General features: G+C 30.2%; 1 protein-coding gene across 1 annotated transcript in view; it reads left to right on the forward strand.

Annotated features, from left to right (window-relative positions):
- Window positions 1–22,963, forward strand: part of hcn4 (hyperpolarization activated cyclic nucleotide-gated potassium channel 4) — a 106,511-nt gene that overhangs the window by 33,770 nt on the left and 49,778 nt on the right. Inside the window, exons 2-3 of the mRNA XM_067389473.1 lie at window positions 5,545–5,968; window positions 21,468–21,629. Of these exons, the coding sequence (XP_067245574.1) occupies window positions 5,545–5,968; window positions 21,468–21,629 (586 nt within the window). The remainder of the gene's footprint in view (window positions 1–5,544; window positions 5,969–21,467; window positions 21,630–22,963) is intronic.

The following is a 22,963-nucleotide window of genomic DNA, read 5'->3' on the forward strand; positions in this document are numbered from 1 at the left end:
ATACTGTAAAATGTGAAATATTATTACCATTTAAAATAACGGTTTTCTGTGTAAATATATAGTACAATGTAATGTATTCCTATGATCAAAGCTGAATTTAGTTGATTAAAAATACAGTAAAAATGATAAAATATTATTATAATTGAATACAGCTGTTTTCTATGTGAATATATAGTAAATATATATTTTATTCCTGTGATCAAATCTGTATTTATTTGATGAAAAATACAGTAAAAATCACAAAATATTATTACAATTTAAAATAAATGTTTTCTATGTGAATATCTAGTAAAATATATTTTATTCCTGTGATCAAAGCTGAATTTATTTGATTAAAAATACAGTAAAAATTATAAAATATTATTATAATTGAATACAGCTGTTTTCTATGTGAATATATAGTAAAGTGTAATTTATTTCTGTGATCAAAGCTGTATTTATTTGATTAAAAATACAGTAAAAATCACAAAATATTATTACAATTTAAAATAACTGTTTTCTATGTGAATATCTAGTAAAATATATTTTATTCCTGTGATCAAAGCTGTATTTATTTGATTAAAATCACAGTAAAAATTATAAAATATTATTATAATTTAATTCAGCTGTTTTCTATGTGAATATATAGTAAAATATATTTTATTCCTGTGATCAAAGCTGTATTTATTTGATTAAAATCACAGTGAAAAAATATAAAATATTATTATAATTTAATACAGCTGTTTTCTATGTGAATATATAGTAAAGTGTAATTTATTCCTGTGATCAAAGCTGTATTTATTTGATTAAAAATACAGTAAAAATCACTAAATATTATTACAATTTAAAATAACTGTTTTCTATGTGAATATCTAGTTAAGTATATTTTATTCCTGTGATCAAATCTGTATTTATTTGATTAAAATCACAGTAAAAATTATAAAATATTATTATAATTTAATACAGCTGTTTTCTATGTGAATATATAGTAAAGTGTAATTTATTCCTGTGATCAAAGCTGTATTTATTTGATTAAAAATACAGTAAAAATCACAAAGACAGACCATGTTCTTTAAAGGTGAAGTGTGTAAAATAATTCCTCCTATCACAATTTTGGCTATTTCCCCCTCTTAAAAAGCATAAACACTGCCCTTGTGTTGCTTTCCAAACACTGATCTTTCCAGGAAACCTTCTGTAATTATGTTTGGTTGTGCTAGTTTTACAGTACAAACTTTACCTTTGCAATTTCCTTTGATTGTGCGTGTTCTTGACAGGTTAAGTGAGATTTACTCGAGCACTGTCTGTCGTACTGTTGTCTTCTCTCTCTCTCTCTCTCTTGTTTTCTTCTTCTCTCTGGATGTGTGGGGAATTCAGTCTAACGTCAGAGAAACGCTGTGTGCCGCGAGAGAGAGCGTAACCACTGTAAATACTGGATGGAGTCTATTTCTGTCTCGGAACATGAGATTGACTGTTAAATGCACATGTCCGCAAACACACACACACACACACACACTGTATTTATAGAGCATGTTGGGGTTTCTATCAATAAAAAATATGCTCCTTCACAACACACGGTTCATATACATGTACAAAACATCTAGAACATGAACACAAACGTTTCTAGAAATGACATTAGTAACATATGAGCAGAAGTTCATCAAGACCCGCCTTTAAACTTTGATTTAGAGAATTCATGCTTTAACAAGCTTCACATTGAAAATTACCATTAAAATTGTCAATCATTTTGCACATTCACATCTTTGAAAAGCAGAAGTGTTATTTTAGTATTATTTGCTTTAAATACTCTACTATTATAGTATTGTCGTGTGGTTTTATCATTTTTATTAGTTTTTGTAATATTTCTATTTATCTCTAATTTAATAATAATAGTACTTTCTGTTAATTTTTTTTTCATTTAAGTTTTTCCTCTAATATGTTTTATTTCATTTTAATACTCTCAGAATGCTGGGTTAAAAAACAACCCAAGTTGGGTTAAAAATGGACAAACCCAGTGTTTTAACAATTACATTTTTGACCCAACCTGCTGGGCAGTTTTATTTAACTCAGCTATTGTTTAAAAATGAACCAAAATAGGTTGTAAACAAAAAATCAGATGCATAATTACTAGAGGCAACAATAATAATCAAAAGGTGAACATTAATTAATAAAAAATGTAATAAACAGTTACCAACGACCTTCAACCGAAGGTCCAAATGTCAGTTTCAGTGCAGCGTCTAATCTAGAGAAACTATTGTCCATTTTCTTAAAAAAATTAAACATTATATACTTTTTAACCACAAATGCTCGTCTTGCACTGCTCTGTGATGCGCCACGCATGACGTAATCATGTTGGAAAGGTCACGCGTGACAAAAACTCCTCATTTGCTCCTCCAACTTCAAAATCGTCTGACATCATTGTTTTACCTTTTTTTGTATGTTCACTTGCTCGGTACTTCCACCTATGTCACATGTGACCTTTCCAACATGATTACGTCATGCGTGGCGCATCACAGAGCAGTGCAAGATGAGCATTTGTGCTTAAAAAGTATATAATTTTGTATTTTTTTTTTTTTAGAAAATGGCCGATGGTTTCTCTAGATTAGACTCTTATTCCTCGTCTGGGATCATGTAGAGCTGCACTGAAACTGACATTTGGACCGTTGAACCCCAGTGAAGTCCACTATATGGAGAACAGTTTTCCTCAAAAACCTTCAGAATTAAAAGAAATTTTAATTCTGAAGTGAAATAATCCTTTATAGACCAGACAACTGTGAACGAGCGTTCTATTAACGTTACTAGAAGAAGGTTTGTTCATAACGTTGAGAGAACGTTCCCTGTTATCTGGGATTACATCATCCGGTCCAGATGACCTAGTTACAGCTGTCAACACGACCTGAGACACCAGTGGACTGGCAGAAAATGGCAAATGTCGATTACACATTAGCTAGTGTGTGTGTGTGTGTATGCTGGGGAATACTGAGGTTGAAGAACAAATGTTGCGAGTGTTGAATGTGCCGTTCCTGTGATGTACATGACGTTCTCCTGGGATTTAAACCTCAGCGAACAGTGTCAGAAACATCACACTAAATATAACACACACCCTGACAGCGATGCGAACCGCCGGATTCCCTCGCTACTTTGAAGAATTCCAATTACTGTCAGTGTTTTCAGTGTGTGTGTGTGTACACAGCTCAGTCATCACAGACAGTTGTGTGTGTGTGTAATTTCCACTGTAATTAGAATTTATTCAGGATGTCGTGATTCATCCACAAATTGCTTAAAGAAACAATAAATAAACTATATTGAACGGTGGGTGTTTGAATTTCAGAGCAAAGTCTCCACAAATGAATCGAACCGCTTTGGCTTTAAATTGGCTTTCAAACCGACCATGGATTTTTATGGGCTGCCTAAACTTGGGAGGGTAAATCAAGCAGAACCAGACAAGCCGTTCACAACACTGACCTTCTCTCTCTATGCAATCTATAGAGGCGTGAGGATATATCGCCCAACAACAGAGCCAATCTAGATTCAATTACCAACTGGGCCAAGAGGGCAATTTATAACTAAACACACACACACACACACGGGTGTGGACGCTCCTGAGGATGGGAGAGGTCACGCTGCATGTATTAAACTCCGGTGTTTACCGTGGAGAACACTGAGGAATTCAGCGTCATGACTTTCTGAACATAATTCACGGCTGAAATCTCATGTGCACACCGCTTACGATTCATAAGCTGAAATCCACAGCCAACGGAATTTGAATGTATTGCCGAAATGAATTTCCTTAGTCACAAAGGTGTGTGCGTGCATTTGCATTATGAATAATTATGCATCACCATGAGCATGTGATTTATGTGAGCTCATGAAAAACTCCTCAGTGTTTTGTCTTGTTTTCCAGTTCTTGTTTTTTGTTTTAAAGGATTAGTTCACTTCAGAATGAAAATTTCCTGATCATTTACTCTCCTCCATGTCATCCGAGATGTTCATGTCTTTCTTTCTTCAGTGGAAAAGAAATGAAGGTTTTTGAGGAAAACTGTTCTCCATGTAGTGGACTTCACTGGGGTTCAACGGTCCAAATGTCAGTTTCAGTGCAGCTTCAAAGAGCTCTACATGATCCCAGACGAGGAATAAGAGTCTCATCTAGAGAAACCATTGGCCATTTTCTAAAAAATAAGCATTTATATACCTTTTAACCACAAATGCTCATCTTGCACTGCTCTGTGATGCGCCACGCATGACGTAATCATGTTGGAAAGGTCATGTCTTAGTTTTTTCATGTTTGCTTTGTAAACACTGGATCGGTACTTCCATCTACGACCTTTCCAACATGATCTCCATATACATTTACATATTTTGATCTCCATATACATTTACATATATTATATATATCTTCCAAGGGGTTTTTTCCCTCCTAGGACTTTTTTCCCAGTGCTAGCACGCTGGGTTTTTCTCCTAGGGGGTTTTTTCCACCCCTGGAAGTCAGCCGACACTGGCTTAATGTAGCACCATCTTGTATATGTTACATATTACCACGCTTGTTTGTACAGTTTATTTTTAACCACTTCCCTTTTTTCTGTGCTTCTAATATGTAAAGCTGCTTTGAAACAATTACCAATTGTAAAAGTGCTATATAAATGAATTTGACTTGACTTGACTTGACTTGATCACGTCATGCGTGGCACATCGCAGAGCAGTGCAAGAATCAATTAATCAACTGATGAATACTGAATAAAATCAAAATAACACATAAAATAGCACACTTTTTTTTAACTTTAGTTAGTGTGTAATGTTGCTGTTTGATCATAAACAACATCTGCAAAGTTACGATGCTCAAAGCTCGGAAATCGCTTTTTAAGGACTACAACGAGCTTCTTCCCAGGTTGGTGACATCACAAACCCTAAAATTTACATAAACCCCGCCCCTGAGAGCATACAACAAAGGGGGTGTGGCCATGTTGGGCTGCTTTAGAGAAGAAGAAGAGTTGTTGTTTTACGCCGGACTGCTTCACAAACGAACACTGGATTTGAACAAAAGATGAACATGACGGCACATGAGTTGAATCAACTCCACAGCAACTACATCAATTTATCCACTAACCATTCAGAAACGTCTAAAAGTTGTAACTTCTTCCTGAGTCTCTCCATCAGTGTCGACTCCGGTTTGAACAATGTAAGGCTGAACACTTTCGTCATTTTGGCTGCGTGAGATTCTCCAGCTTTGTTGTTGTTGAGCTGTTAAAGCTCCGCCCTCTTCTGGAAAGGGGGCGGGAGCAGCAGCTCATTTGCATTTAAAGGGACACACACAAAAACGGCGTGTTTTTGCTCAAATTTGACAAGCTATAATAAATGAGAGACGCCAAAGACTTATATTACATCTTGTGAAAGGGGCATAATAGGTCGCCTTTAAAATGTATCCACTTCATTTGAGCATTTTTAGAATTTATTTGCATCTTGGCGTTTCCTTCCAGCATTTTTTTTTTTATGCGATATCCCAAAAAGCACATAAAATAGGTGCATGGAAACATAGCTATTGTTAAACTTCTCACTGTCGTTCTCCTCCAGGTTTTACTGGGATCTCACCATGCTGCTCCTGATGGTGGGAAATCTAATCATCATTCCCGTGGGCATCACCTTCTTCAAAGACGAGCACACGCCGCCGTGGATCGTCTTCAACGTGGTTTCCGACACCTTCTTCCTCATGGACCTGGTGCTGAACTTCCGCACGGGAATCGTGAAGGAGGACAACGCGGAGATCATTCTGGACCCTCAGCAGATCAAGATCAAATATCTGCGCTCCTGGTTCGTGGTGGACTTCATCTCCTCCATCCCCGTGGACTACATCTTCCTCATTGTGGAGACGCGCATCGATTCGGATTTCTACAAGACGGCGCGCGCTCTGCGGATCGTACGCTTCACGAAGATCCTCAGTCTGCTGCGGCTGCTGCGGCTCTCGCGGCTCATACGCTACATTCACCAGTGGGAGGAGGTGAGTGCAGGTCTGAGGGTTTGTGACAGCGTTCACAGCTCTGCTCTGAGGGAAATATCAGAGGGTCAATGGAGTTCTCAGGAGGAATTTCCAGCCAAAATAGTTTCTGTCATTATTTACTCACTCTTGGCATATCAAGACGCATCATGCAAATTTGATGCCAATCAGTATGTTTATATGCACATTAAATGCATCATGAAAAATATATTCCGACTGCAGCCATTTTCTAAATGCAGTTTATACTGTTGTTGAAAAGTATGACGATTCACACATTTCCCTGCTGTTATTTTCCGGGAGATTCGAGATGCTGCCATACAGTTATTAGTTTAAATATTACTTTTTCACTATAATTTAATTAGATCATTTCCCACCTTCAAAAGTGCCAGACAACAATGTTACGAAAATTTGTAATAATAATAATTATTATTATTATTAATAATCTTTATTTTATTATTTTATATTTATTAAAAATATATTATAATAATTACAATAACAATTATTAGTTCATGTCATGTACATTTATTATAATAACTCTATAAATTAATATGCTCGATAACTTAATTAGGACTCAAACACTTCTCAGCTTCAAAAATGCCAGACAACACTGACACAAAAATTAAAAATAAAAATGATAATAATAATAATAATAATAATAATAATAATTGTTATTATTACTATTAGTAGTAGTAGTAGTAGTAGTAGTAGTATATTTATTGTATATTTAATAATAATAATAATAATATAATTATTATTATTATTATTAATATGAATGTACATTTATAATAATAATTCATTAAAATGATGAATTATTTTGAACTTTATTAGGACTCGAACACTTCTCAACTTCAAAAATGCTAGACAACACTGACACAAAAATTAAAAAAAATAAATAATAATAATAATTGCTATTATTATTATTATTAGTAGTAGTAGTAGTAGTAGTAGTAGTATATTTATTGTATATTTAATAATAATAATAATAATAATTTTAATTTATAATAATTATTATATAATAATTATATTATATTATATTATATTATAATAATTTATTATTTTATTATATTATTATTATTATTATTATTATTAATATGAATGTACATAATAATTATTTTTAACTTTATTAGGACTCAAACACTTCTCAACTTCAAAAATGCCAGACAACACTGTCACAAAAAATAAAAAATAAATAATAATAATAATAATAATAATAATTATTATTATTATTATTATTATTATTATTAGTAGTAGTAGTAGTAGTATATTTATTGTATATTTAATTATAATTATAATCATTATTATTATTAAAAATATTAATGTACATATTTTCAAATAATTCATTAAAATAATTAATTATTTTTAACTTAATTGGGACTTGAACACTTCTCAACTTCAAAAATGCCAGACAACACTGACACAATAATAATAATAATAATAATAATAAATGTTATTATTAGTGGTATTAGTATTTGTATTGTATATTTAATTATAATTATAATCATTATTATTAATATGAATGTACATTTATTATAATAATTATATTAAACATATTATTTAAATGTTTTTTATTATTTTAAATGTATTATAAATGTATTATAGTCAGTCCCTCCAGGATTTCGAGGGACTTTTTTCAGAATTTGTGGCGGCTTTTCTCAAAATTTGCAGTGATATTTGCAGCATTTCTTGTTGTTTGCAATGTAAATATACCACAGACAACACTCTTTTAACATTGTTATTACTTTTCTGAGCTTGAGAAGCACTGCACGGCTCCAGAATAACATAACATAACCGGTGCCAGTAAAGGATTAGTTCACTTTCAAATGAAAATTAGCCCAAGCTTTCCTCACCCTATGATTTTCTTCTTTCTAATGAACACAATCAGAGAAATATTAATAAATATCCAGACGCATAGTGTCTCCATCTACATCCATCCATCATCTCCTGAGGGTTAATAAAGAGTAAAGCTTGGGCTAATTTTCATTTGAAAGTGAACTAATCCTATACGGTGAGTATGATGAATTTCACATGTTCTCTTCATATAGAGATCTCTGATGTTTGACTGCAGACGTTTGATTCAGTGTCTTTGAGTGAGATTTGCTCTTCATTTAATCTGGTTGAGACACAGAAGAGATCTCATTTGACACTGAATCCAGTTTGTTCTCTGCAGAAATCACAGGTTGGTGCAGCATATGTTTCTGCACTCTCATTACAGTCATGGAGGTTTGGCAGAAATCGAAGTGTTGAGTCTTACACGTATCAATTAATGAATATTTCAAAGTGGAGTGCTAACATTAGCCTGTAATTTTCTCTCATCCTCTTGAGGATTGGTTTGGATGGTGATTACAGCGATGATTAGCAGCGCTCCTCTCTCTCTCTCTCATCGGCAGGTGAACGGATGAACAGGGTCTCGGAGGTGAGAAGTGAAGCCGTAGATCGCAGCTGGTGCCTCATTTAGTCGGCCGCGTTCGCTCTCATGACAGCATGTCATGCGTTTTTCCATAGCAGCGCGCCGCAAACTGAACGGATCCTATTAGAAGTGTGCAAAACATGTCAGAGGCATGAGAAAGACTCAAAGACATTAACAAATCCTGAGAATCGTTTTCAGAACCGCGTTTGTAAAGCTGACATTTACATTAGTGATATATGTTTGATATTCAATATCGTCCTTCAGTTACTCTGAGCAATATAGCAGATATTTATGCAATAATAATAATTGTTATAATAATTGTCATAAAAATAATTTTGATTAACATTTTAATTCTGTTTTGTTCAGATTCTTACAGTGTAAGCCTAAAAGCCTAATATGATAGAATTTAATATGATAATTATTATAAGATATAATACAAATGTATTATTAATAATAATAATTATAATAATAAAATAAAAAATTATAATAAAATAAGCCCATATGATTTGCTTAAAATAATAATAATTATATGATTATTTATAATATAATATAATATAATATAATATAATATAATATAATATAATATAATATAATATAATATAATATAATATAATATAATATAATATAATAAATATAATATAATATAATATAATAATTTAATAAATTATAAAATTATTATACAGTATATTATAATAAAAATGCATTAATAATAATAATAATTATAATAAAAGAGGCCCATATGATTTGCTTAAAAACAATAATAATAATTATGTAATTATTTATAATATAATATAATATAATATAATATAATATAATATAATTAATATAATTAATATAATATAATATAATATAATATAATATAATATAATATAATATAATATAATATAATATAATATAATATAATATAATAATAAATTATAAAATTATTATACAGTATATTATAATAAAAATGCATTAATAATAATAATTATTATAATAAAAGAGGCCCATATGATTTGCTTAAAAACAATAATAATAATTATGTAATTATTTATAATATAATATAATATAATATAATATAATATAATATAATATAATATAATATAATATAATATAATATAATATAATATAATATAATATAATATAATATAATATAATATAATATAATATAATATAATATAATATAATATAATATAATATAATATAATATAATATAATGCAGTCTGATTAAACCCATTTTGTATGAAGGAAGACCTTTGACTATTTTTGTGTATTTTATAACAGTATAACTTATATAATTTTTATATTCTTTGGCAAAATGTGATTGAAATCATGCGACAGGCCTAAATATAATATAATTATAATTGCAGTGTTCACAGAGCTGCTTGTTGAAAAATGTTCACAGATGTCCTGTGGTGAGGCTTTTTAAAAGTGTTTTAGCTTATATTTGTGTTCATGTAGTGAATGGTGATTGAACATGGTGAATGACTTTATTATTTTAACTTGATTTTTTACTTTATTTTAGAGAGTCATGCCCAAAAGCTTCTGCGTCTGTTTGTGATGGAGGATAGTGCAGTCAGAGGATCAGATGAAACTAACTGAACTGGAGAGCTAGAGATGGTGTCGTTAGTTTCTGTTTGATTAGAGATGAGACGAGTGTGTGTCAGAAAGAGAGCGGACCTCGATGAGACGGAAATGGAAGGCCGTTGCATTAAAAGTGTCATTTTTAAAGGAATAGTCCTGCTTTTACATTAGTTTAATAGAGTCATGAATACTGATCATGATTTGATTTAGAACTGCTATTTTTTGCCACTGAATGTTTGAGAGTAAAAAAGAGTCACTACTGGGATACAATACTGTTCAAAAGTTGAAAAAAATCATACTTTTATTAAGCAAGGACAAATTACATAAATCAAAAGTGACATAATATAATGTTATAAAATGTATGCTGTTCTTTTAAAAGAAAATATGAAGCAGTAAAACTTGTTTCTGTCACTAAATAAAACAATAAAAAAGGTCATTGCGACTTTTTATCTCACAATTGAGTTTTTATCTTGAAATTCTGACTTTATATCTTGCAATTCTGACTTTATATCACAATTCTGACTTTATAACTCGAAATTCTGACTTTATATCACAATTCTGACTTTATATCACAATTCTGACTTTATATCTCACAATTCTGACTTTATATCACAATTCTGACTTTATATCACACAATTCTGACTTTATATCACAATTCTGACTTTATAACTTGAAATTCTGACTTTATATCTCGCAATTCTGACTTTATATCACAATTCTGACTTTATAACTTGAAATTCTGACTTTATATCTCGCAATTCTGACTTTATATCTCAATTCTGACTTTATAACTTGAAATTATGACTTTATAACTTGAAATTCTGACTTTATAACTTGAAATTATGACTTTATAACTTGAAATTATGACTTTATATCTCGCAATTCTGACTTTATAACTTGAAATTCTGACTTTATAACTTGAAATTCTGACTTTATATCTCGCAATTCTGACTTTATAACTTGAAATTCTGACTTTATAACTTGAAATTCTGACTTTATAACTTGAAATTATGACTTTATAACTTGAAATTATGACTTTATATCACAATTCTGACTTTATAACTTGAAATTCTGACTTTATATCTCGCAATTCTGACTTTATAACTTGAAATTCTGACTTTATAACTTGAAATTCTGACTTTATATCTCGCAATTCTGACTTTATAACTTGAAATTCTGACTTTATAACTTGAAATTCTGACTTTATATCTCGCAATTCTGACTTTATAACTTGAAATTCTGACTTTATAACTTGAAATTCTGACTTTATATCACAATTCTGACTTTATATCAAAATTCTGACTTTATAACTTGAAATTCTGACTTTATATCTCGCAATTCTGACTTTATATCACAATTCTGACTTTAAAACTTGAAATTCTGACTTTATAACTCACAATTCTGACTTCATAACTTGAAATTTTGACTTTATAACTTGAAATTCTGACTTTATAACTTGAAATTCTGACTTCATAACTTGAAATTCTGACTTTATATCACAGTTCTGACTTTATATCACAATTCTGACTTCATAACTTGAAATTCTGACTTTATATCTCGCAATTCTGACTTAATATCTCAATTCTGACTTTATATCACAATTCTGACTTTATATCACAATTCTGACTTTATAACTTGAAATTCTGACTTTATATCTTGCAATTCTGACTTTATATCACAATTCTGACTTTAAAACTTGAAATTCTGACTTTATATCACAATTCTGACTTCATAACTTGAAATTCTGACTTTATATCTCGCAATTCTGACTTAATATCTCAATTCTGACTTTATATCACAATTCTGACTTTATATCTCAATTCTGACTTTATAACTTGAAATTCTGACTTTATATCTTGCAATTCTGACTTTATATCACAATTCTGACTTTAAAACTTGAAATTCTGACTTTATATCACAATTCTGACTTTATATAATTCTGACTTTATAACTTGAAATTCTGACTTTATATCTTGCAAGTCTGACTTTATAACTTGAAATTCTGACTTTATAACTTGAAATTCTGACTTTATATCACAATTCTGACTTTATATCTCAATTCTGACTTTATAACTTGAAATTCTGACTTTATATCTTGCAATTCTGACTTTATATCACAATTCTGACTTTAAAACTTGAAATTCTGACTTTATATCACAATTCTGACTTTATATAATTCTGACTTTATAACTTGAAATTCTGACTTTATATCTTGCAAGTCTGACTTTATAACTTGAAATTCTGACTTTATAACTTGAAATTCTGACTTTATATCACAATTCTCATTTATATCAAATTCTGTCTTTATCACAATTTTGACTTTATAATTTGAAATTCTGACTTTATAACTTACAATTCTGTGAAAAAGAGTCAGAATTGAGATAAAAATTACCTTTTTATTGAAACAAGCTTCCAAAGTTTTCAACATTGATAATAATCATAAATGTTTCTTGAGCTGAAATCATCACATTAGAATGATTTCTGAAGGATCATGTGACACTGAAAACTGGAGTAATGATGCTGAAAATTCAGCTTTGATCACAGGAATAAATTACACTTTACTATATATTCACATAGAAAACAGTTATTTTAAATTGTAATAATATTTCAGATTTTTTACTGCAGTTTTAATCAAATAAATGCAGTCTTTCAGAAACATACTTATGGTACAAATGCACTGAAACTATCTGAATGTCATGCATTGTTTAAGTCGACACAAGGAAAGCGATCTTTTTGATTCTGATTATCTCAGTCAAATACATCTTCTTATCTGTAGCTCTAGCTCGATCGTATCGTCTCCTTCCGGACAGTTTCCTCAAGGAAGTCTCTCTCCTGTGAGTGAATCCAGTTAGTCAGCATGTTATTAAATCAAACTCAAATGAAGGCTTAATGACGCACTCCTGTGATCAGCAGATGCTCGGGATGGTGCCCTCTCGCTGAGACGGCCATCAAAACAAAGGGGTGTTTTCAGGCCATCACTGAGAGTTTTAATGAAGTGGATGTTTTTAAGAGCTGAAGCACCCCCTTTTGGCTGATATTACGCTAATGACAAAGCTTAATCGCTCTCTTTGCGTGCACAGGACGGCTCTGAGCACTTCTCAATGGCAAGAGTTTGCACAAGCAACATTAGCATGGACCATCTGTGTTTGTTTAGTGAGCGAAGGCAGGGAGTCCATCTCTATTAATATCGGCATCTGGGATTGTTCTGATATACGGCTCGTGTCGCCTCGATTGGATGTTCCATAACATCCAATATGGTGCATAGGTCCCCGAGGTTCTTCAGTGGTGGATGCAAGAGGTTTTCCTGCTTCTGACTGCTAAAACACACATATAACAGTTCTAGCCTGGTTTGGATCACACACCTGACACCTAGGTTGAGATAAAGTCTGCAGGCGGAGGTAAACACTGGGTTTAGTATCATATTAAGGGATGTAAGAAGGTTTAGCAACATAAAAGGCAAATGTGCAAATGTGCACACATGGCTCTAAAACCATGTAAATAAAGAATCTACAAACACCCTCAGCTTTGCATGGCAGGCTTCTGAACATCTCTTAGGCTGGATGGGAACTATAGTGGATTTTACACATAACGATAACTTTGTTGGGCTGATAACCGATTAATCAACTGATGAATACTGAATAAAACCAAAATAACACATAAAATAGCACACTTTTTTACACACTAGTTAGTGTGTAATGCTTCTGTTTGAGCATACATCTGCAAAGTTACAATGCTCAAAGTTCAATGCACAGACAGATATTTTTAAGCTTTATAAGGACTACAACAAATGGCTGATAGGGACTACAACAAGCTTCTTCCTGGGTTGGTGACATCACTAACCCTAAAATTTACATAAGCCCCACCCCCGAGAAAACACAACAAAGGGGGCGGGGCCATGTTGGGCTGCTTTAGAGAAGAGGAAAAGTTGCTGTTTTACGCCGGACTGCTTCACAAACGAACGCTGGATTTGCACAAAAGATGAACATGACGGCACATGAGTTGAATCAACTCCACAGCAACTACATCAATTTATCCACTAACCATTCAGAAACGTCTAAAAGTTGTAACTTCTTCCTGAGTCTCTCCATCAGTGTCGACTCCGGTTTGAACAATGTAAGGCTGAACACTTTCCTCATTTTGGCTGCTTGAGATTCTCCAGCTTTGTTGTTGTTGAGCTGTTAAAGCTCTGCCCTCTTCTGGAAAGGGGGCGGGAGCAGCAGCTCATTTGCATTTAAAGGGGCACACACAAAAAGGACACCCATTTGCATTTTTGCCCACTCACAAATAGGGGAAAATTTGACAAGCTATAATAGAATGCCGTCTCATGTGTCAAAACAAACTCCGTGAGGTGTCAGTGAGTTTTTATGTCGCCTCTAGAGGCCGCTCTCATACTGTATAATGACAGCAGACCCGGAAAAAACTATCGGTATAGATTTTTGCTTATCGGGGCAATTGGTCAGCCTCTACTATGAACTTTATTAATTTCCTACAGTATTCAGTTATACAGAGTATGCAAAATTTCTGTGTGTGTTGAATATGGATGAGTAGTACAGAGCAAACAAGATGTGTTCATCCTGATTTTGGCATGAACTGGCTGTCATGATGATTCATAAATGAGAATGGGCATCGGGACGCAAGAATCATCGATTTACCATGTCTGTGATGCTTCCCGACTTCCCGACAGAAAGAATAGCTTGTTTAATTTTTTCTGGTCGTCCACAACGGGTTCCGTCACATCTGTGATGTTGACCAATAGGAGCACAGCTTTCAAACATGCCAAAACGAAATGCTTCAGAACCCATTGTTTGTTTACACTTTTGTTTCCTGAAGTCATTCACTAGTTCCGCCTTCTCTATGACATCACGCATGTCGTTAAAAGGCATGCGATGATTGGTCGGGAAGCAACGTGTAGTCTGACATGCTTCTTGTCCACGACATGACAGGAAATCGCATAATCTGACTCAGTAACAGAGAAAAGTATTGTGTAGTCTGAACCCGGCATTATAGTATCGTTCCCCTAATATTTTTCAGAAACTGTCTACTTTTTAAAATAATATCGACATTTTAAACACTAGAATTCTACATTTTGGTCACATGACCTCATCATTACATCTGTATTTAATTACATGTTAATCAGTCCTGAAAAATATGTTCCTACGTGAAAAAAATTGGCATGCAGTATTCATTTTAAATAATTAATGAATTAATTAATTTTCTAAACTATTTAGTGAAATAGCTGCCAAAGGTTGAATTATTTATTGCATTTATTTAAGTTTATTTATTTGTATTTACTTTATTTTAATTCATTCATTTTAATGTATTTATTTATTGTATTTACTCTATTATTTGCTTTATTTTAATTCATTTATTTTCATTTTTATTTATTTTAATGTAATTAATTTATTATTTAATAATAATTCATTTAAATTAATTTATTTTTATTTATTTATTTATTTTTAGTAGTTGATGGCATGCCATTTAAAATATACCCAATATTTTTAGAGAAATAGCCCCCAATGAATAAATTATTTATTGTATTTATTTTAATCTTTTTACATTATTTTAATTAATGAATTAATTTTTTTTTAATAGTAGGTGGTACGCAATTCTAAACATACCCATATATTTTTAATGAAATAGCTGCCAATGGTTGAATTTTTTTTTGTGTTTATTTTAATTAATTAATTTATTGTATTTATTTACATTTAATTACTTCATTTTAATTCATGCATTTTATTTTTATTTTATTTATTTAATAGTATGTGGTATGCCATTCTAAACATACCATATTTTTAGTGAAACAGCCAATTTGCAACAAGATGGTAGAAAGAATATCATATAATTATACAGACAGCAAATCTATAAAATATCTTTCTCAGAGTTTTCTCTTCTTGATCTTTAGATTAATGACAATGTTTCCTCTGGTAATTCTCACATTTTCTTTCATTCGTCACTCATTCATTGATTCATTATTCAATCAGAGCAGGTTTTTGTCCAAACTGAGGCGTCCATCTGCTAGATTTGATCTGAAGTCAATTCTGTGAGAGTCTTTCTGTTTGTTTCTGTCTCTCTCATTCCTCGTCGGCTTCATCAATCAGCGCTGAGATGTTTGGTCACTGCGTGAAGCTCTCATCGTTAATGTGTCTCGTGTCAATTAGAGTCACAGAGGCAGAGCGACCATCAATCCGTAAGAGAGAGAGAGAGAGACGCACAAACGGCCTCTATAGTTTTTGTGATTTATACATTCGTAGATCCGTCCCTCGCCGTTCGGACAAGACGCATTAGTCTTCATTCCCCTGATTCACAATAATGACTTTATAATAAGCCCATATTAGAGAGGATTTCCACAATCTACCCAGAGCACTTCTCATTTTAATTGCGCTGCAGTCTGTTTCCATTTCACCATGCTAATTTATTAGAGACAGACGGGAGAGAGAGCAAACAGTCCTTCTGCTGTGTCCAAAACCCCAGTGAGAAATCTTCTACGACCTCGTTCTGCCTGAAATCTCAAGCAGTTCTGAAAATAATTAATTGTATATTCATTTTAATATTATTATTGTGAAATATTCATTATATATTTAATATAGTTATATGTATATGTAATTAATATAATTAAGTAAATTAATTTATATACAGTATGTGTGTGTAACTGTCAAACCAAAATGTATTCAGACACCTTGAACATTTCATACATTAATTTAGTTTATTCACTATAATTAAAAAAAATGGTAATAAAATATAACAAGATCTCAGAGTTAAACTGTGTCAGAAAAAATTTATCTTAATTATGTCAGATAATACTTAATCAAAACATGGTCAGGTCAAAGTGTCTGAATAATTTTCGGTCCTAAATTTTTATCAATTTTACTGGTATGAAGAATTTCACAGTTTACTTTATTTTGCCATCCTCACTTACATAAATTAACTATAGTGTCCTGAACGCACTTGTAAAAATATAGAAAAAAATATAAAAATGTCTCAATAATTTTTGGTTTATATATATAATATATATATATATATATATATATATATATATATATATATATATATATATATATATAATATATATATATATATTAATTATACAATTTAATATTATGAAATTATATGTAAATTGTTTTATATGAATGCCATATTTAATATAATTCTAATCATACTCAAATAAAAAATTAAAATATTCAAAATAGTTTCAAATTAAAATATATAATTATATATATTATATATATTAAATTAAATTAATAATTAATTTATTATATTAACAATTATGTATTATATATATATGTTTAGTTATATAATTCAATATTAAAATGTAAATGAAATTTTATGTAAATTGATATATCACAGTTATAATTTATATATAATTTAAATATATAATTTAATTATGTAATTTAATATGTACATTATGTACAATACAATATGTATGTACAAATTACATATAATTTTAACGTAATATATATATATATATATATATATATATTAATATATATATTTATAATATAACGTAATATAATTTTATCATATTAAAATAAAAATGTTCACATTTTAATATTAAAATATGTATTTAAATTATATATATATATATATATATATATATATATATTTATATATATATATATATATATATATATATATATATGTTTAATATAATGTTATTATACTGAAATAAAAAATAAAATATTCAAAATAGTTTCAAATTAAAATATGTAATTACATATATTAAATATATTAAATTTATTTATTATATTAACAATTATGTGTTTACATAAATTATATATATATATATATATATATATATATATATATATATATATATATATATATATATATATATATAATATTAATTTTGTAATTTAATATGTACATGTACATTACAATATGTACAAATACATATTAAATATTAATGACATATTTAATATCATTTTATCATATTCAAATAAAAATGTAATGCACATTTTAATATAAAAAATGTAATTAAATTATATGTAAATTATGTGTTTAGTTCATGTCAAAGCTGTTGCATTTGTGTTATATTTGTTCTCATACTCCTTCACGGTGGATTATCTTCATGTTTCATTTCAGTAAAAGCTGCAAACAGATCCAAGCATCACCTCTTCCCTCCCAAACCCTGACAGAGACATTACACAGTCTTATGGGTAATATAACTGACAGTGAAATGTTATTGTAAATGTAAAACATGAAGAATGATTGACGCTTAAATCTATTTGAAGCTTCACTGAAGATCTTGGGTCCATCAGCAGCATCTGGATAAATGGTGCAGAGATCTGATGTTTCATTGTTTTCATGCAACCCATAATTTATGGAGGGGAAAATAGAAACATGCACACACCCAAGAAAGCTTCATGATATTTAAAAATGATTTTTTTTTTGTCATTGACCCCAAAGCTGAATAAAAATAGTAGCATTAAATGTACAATCCTTTCCATGTCCTTTTCATTTCAGCTCCATCATTTTCTCGTTCTCTCTGATGATGATGCAGCAGTAACGGCAGTCGGTAATGAGGGTGACTTTTGCACAACGCTGCATGATTAATTCAGATGCTTTTACAGCTAGTTAATGTTACAGAGAGCCAATTATTTAATCCGACCTCATGCTGTTTCCCTGCGCTCAGAAAGAGCCAGAACGGCGAGCGATGTAATGCTCTGTTTGTGTCCTGGCACAGGAAATACTTATTAAAGACAAACGTATGAACAATAATCACCGTCTCAATAACAGTAGCATCATGTGAGTGTGTTCCTCTCACATAAGCTCTTAAAAGCTGTGTTTTAAAGAGACTCGGGAGGTTTTTAATAAGCACCGGCGCGTGCCGTGACTTCGGTCACATTAAGTAGCTTTCAATTGTGGAGGCCATTAACACTTCGCTGCCCGCGTGGACGTCCGGCAGCTTCTCTTGAGGATCCTCACCATTAGGATCAGACAGTCACTCACTCGCTCTCGCTCGCTCTGTCACTCACAGCAGAACGGAAAGAGCCCAGACTTGTTCTGACCTGTGTTCAATTATTGAACTTGTTAGTGATTCAGAAAGAAGCAGTGTCTCTAACACACACACACACACACACACACACACACACACACACACACACACACACTAAAACAGAGCCATTGTAGACTCATTTCCATAGGGGTGGGAATCTTCCTCAGGAGTCACAGTCTGATTCTTAAATATTCTCAATGCCTCTCAGGTTTAGAATTAAGTTTAATTAATTTCCATAAAATTCATTTTTGTTCATCTGTCTGTTTCACTGAATTGATTCGAATTTTCAGGATTTTCTGAACATTCAGAATTATGATTATTCTATTTATATATTAATCTTAATGATATATATATATATATATATATATATATATATATATATATATATACAAAAAAACATAACATATTAAATTATACATTATATATATATATATATATATATAATGTATAATTTAATATGTTATGTTTTTTTGTATATAAATATGAAATAATGTTTATTTATATTATATTGATACATAATATTATATCGTGTGTGTGTGTGTATTCTATTTATATATTAATGTAAATTATATATAATGTATAATTTAATATGTTTTGTTTTTGTATATAAAATAAATATATAAATATATATATACTGTATACTTAATATATACTTAAATTAATATATAAATATATGTGTATATATATTTTCTCTCTCTCTCTCTCTCTCTCTCTCTCTATTAAATTATATACATAATTTAATATGTGATTTTTTGGTATATAAAATTATATGAAATATATAATTAGTATTTAATTAATATTTAATTTATATATATATATATATATATATATATATATATATATATATATATATATATATATATATATATATATATATATATATATATATATATATATATATATATATATACATATAACATAAATTAATATATAAATATGTGTGTGTAAAATTTAAAATTATTTTAATGTGACTAGACACACACACTCTCTCACACACACACACACACACACACACATATATATATATATCGTAGTGGCCAAAAGATTTTTTTATGACCCTTCAGGATCAATTAAACAATCAAAATATGAGGAAAGAACAACAATAACTTAAATTAATATATAAATATGTGCGTGTGTGTGTGTATATATATATATATATATATATATATATATATATATATATATATATATATATATATATATATATATATATATATATATATATTTATTTTATTTTTTTTATTTTAAAGTAATATATAAAAATATGTGTATATATATTTTTTATTTATATATTAATTTAAATTATATATATATATATATATATATATATATATATATATATATATATATATATATATATATATATATATATATATATATATATATATATATATATATATATATATATATATATATATAATTTATAATTTAATATGTGATTTTTTTGGTAAATAAAATTATATGAAATATATAATTAGTATTTAATTAATATTTAATTTATATATATATATATATATATATATATATATATATAAATACATATAACTTAATTTAATATATAAATATGTGTGTGTAAAATTGAAAATTATTTTAATGTGATTAGACACACACACTCTCTCACACACACACACACACACACACACACACACATATATATATATATATCGTAGTGGCCAAAAGATTTTTTTTATGACCCTTCAGGATCAATTAAACAATCAAAATATGAGGAAAGAACAAAACTTTAAATATGAGGGAAGAACAAAACACTAAACTTGGTTAAAGTTTTATCTGACATTATTTGGCAAAAAACTACAGCAACATATTTTATTTTACCAAGTTAAAAAATGCATAGAAAAACAAAAAAGCTCACAGGAAAAAGCAAACATTGACTAATCAGTTATTAATATTTCATTGGTTCTCTCTTGTTTTCGCATGTGTTCATAATTCTTTGTATGACATCATGGTCGAAAATTATTTCCGCACAATTTGGCATGTTTCATTGCGTTACTATCATAAAACTGACTACAAGCAGCTACTCAATATGCTTAGAAAATCTTTAATTTTTAATAATATTTGAATAAAGGGTGAAGATGTCACTACTGTATCAGCTGAATGAAGATTTTACAGTGGTTGTTGTCTGCCTTTTCTAGTGAAAAATGGAAATTTAGTTCCCTCTGAGTGATTTAAAATGCAGACATTTCAAATTAGGACTGTGTGGATACAATCATGCATACTGTATATCACAATTATTTTTCTCATGATGTTGCATTGAGTATTTATATCCTTGTATCTGTATTTTTTTTTTCACTTATGTGTGCATCCATATAATTCCTTACAGTTCAATTCATGAAGAATGCACGTCTAAATAACTTCAACCTCTAAAAATGTCATTTCTCAGTGTGGTGTGTGTGTGTGTGTGTGTTTGCGTGAGGTAGTCGGTGATACTCTGCCCTGTTTCAAATGTCAGTGACATTCAGATTGACCAGTGTGTGACAGCTTGTGTCCAACATGTCCTGTCCCTCCTTCTCTGCCTTCTTCAGATTTTTCATATGACCTACGACCTGGCCAGCGCAATGGTGCGAATCGTCAACTTGATTGGAATGATGCTGTTGCTGTGTCACTGGGACGGCTGCCTGCAGTTCCTGGTGCCCATGCTGCAAGACTTCCCTGCCGACTGCTGGGTGTCCAAGAACAAGATGGTGGTGAGTGAGTGTTTGCACACATGATCCGTCTGTCATCCAGTCAGGAGCTGACCATCAGGCCACCACACCCCCCTTTAAAAGCATGCAAAGGCAATGATTTTCTTTTATTCTTTGGCAGATTAATCAGAGTATTCGCATGTTAATCTGCCGGTATGACAGTAAATGTCATGTGACAGTAACGATTTGTTATGAAATGTAGGAACTGCCTGTTGTATAATCATTTTGAGTCTTTTGTTCTGGACTTTTTCATAACATGAATCAATTTTTTGTCATTCTTATTATATTATATTATTAATATTAGTATTTTAGAGATGCACCGATATATCGGCCAATAATCAATATTGGCCGATAGTTTAAAAACCGATAATCAGGGCCGGTATATCCTGTCAATCAAAAGAGGGCAGGAAAATGCACTGAATTTGAGCTTTTTGTAAAGAAAATGCTTTGATGTTCAATATTAATAGTAATTATATGAATCAATAACATTCAGAAAGTTAAGAAATAATAATTTAATCTTTAGAATTTAATGAAACGATGAAATGAAATGGACAGAAGTTTTTATTTACATTTCTTTCAAAATATAATATGATTAATTATAATGAAATGATCTTAGAAGAAGGTATAAATGGCAGAACCGCAAACTATCGGTATCGGCAGTTATTACTCTGAATAATCGGCTATCGGTATCGGTGGAGAAATTTAGTATCGGTGAGTTAATATTAAATTAATATTAAGAATAATAATATTAAATTACAATGTTAATATCGGTACTCACATAATAATAACAAATGCTACTACTACTAAAAGTACTATTAATATTTAATATTATTGAGAATAATAAAAATAATAATATGATTTTTTGGTTTGTTTAGTCCAAATATATATATATATATATATATATATATATATATAGTAATTTAATTTAAGTTTTATATATATATATTTTTGTGTGTGTCCCTTTAAATGCAAATGAGCTGCTGCTCCCGCCCCCTTTCCAGAAGAGGGCGGAGCTTTAACAGCTAAACAATAACAAAGCTGGAGAATCTCACGCAGCCAAAATGATGAAACTATTCAGCCTTACATTGTTCAAACCGGAGTCGACACTGATGGAGAGACTCAGGAAGAAGTTACAACTTTTAGACGTTTCTGAATGGTTAGTGGATAAATTGATGTAGTTGCTGTGGAGTTGATTCAACTATATTTTTATGTACTGTATTGTGATTATATAGCTTTCCATGATGTAAAATCATATCATGATATAATAATATTTTGTTCACACCACCCAGTAAGTTGCGGTAAGCTGTGTTATTATGTAAGGCAGGTGGGTTAGTGTG

This window comes from Chanodichthys erythropterus, chromosome 7 (genome assembly GCF_024489055.1).
Source record: "Chanodichthys erythropterus isolate Z2021 chromosome 7, ASM2448905v1, whole genome shotgun sequence".
NCBI lineage: Eukaryota > Metazoa > Chordata > Actinopteri > Cypriniformes > Xenocyprididae > Chanodichthys > Chanodichthys erythropterus.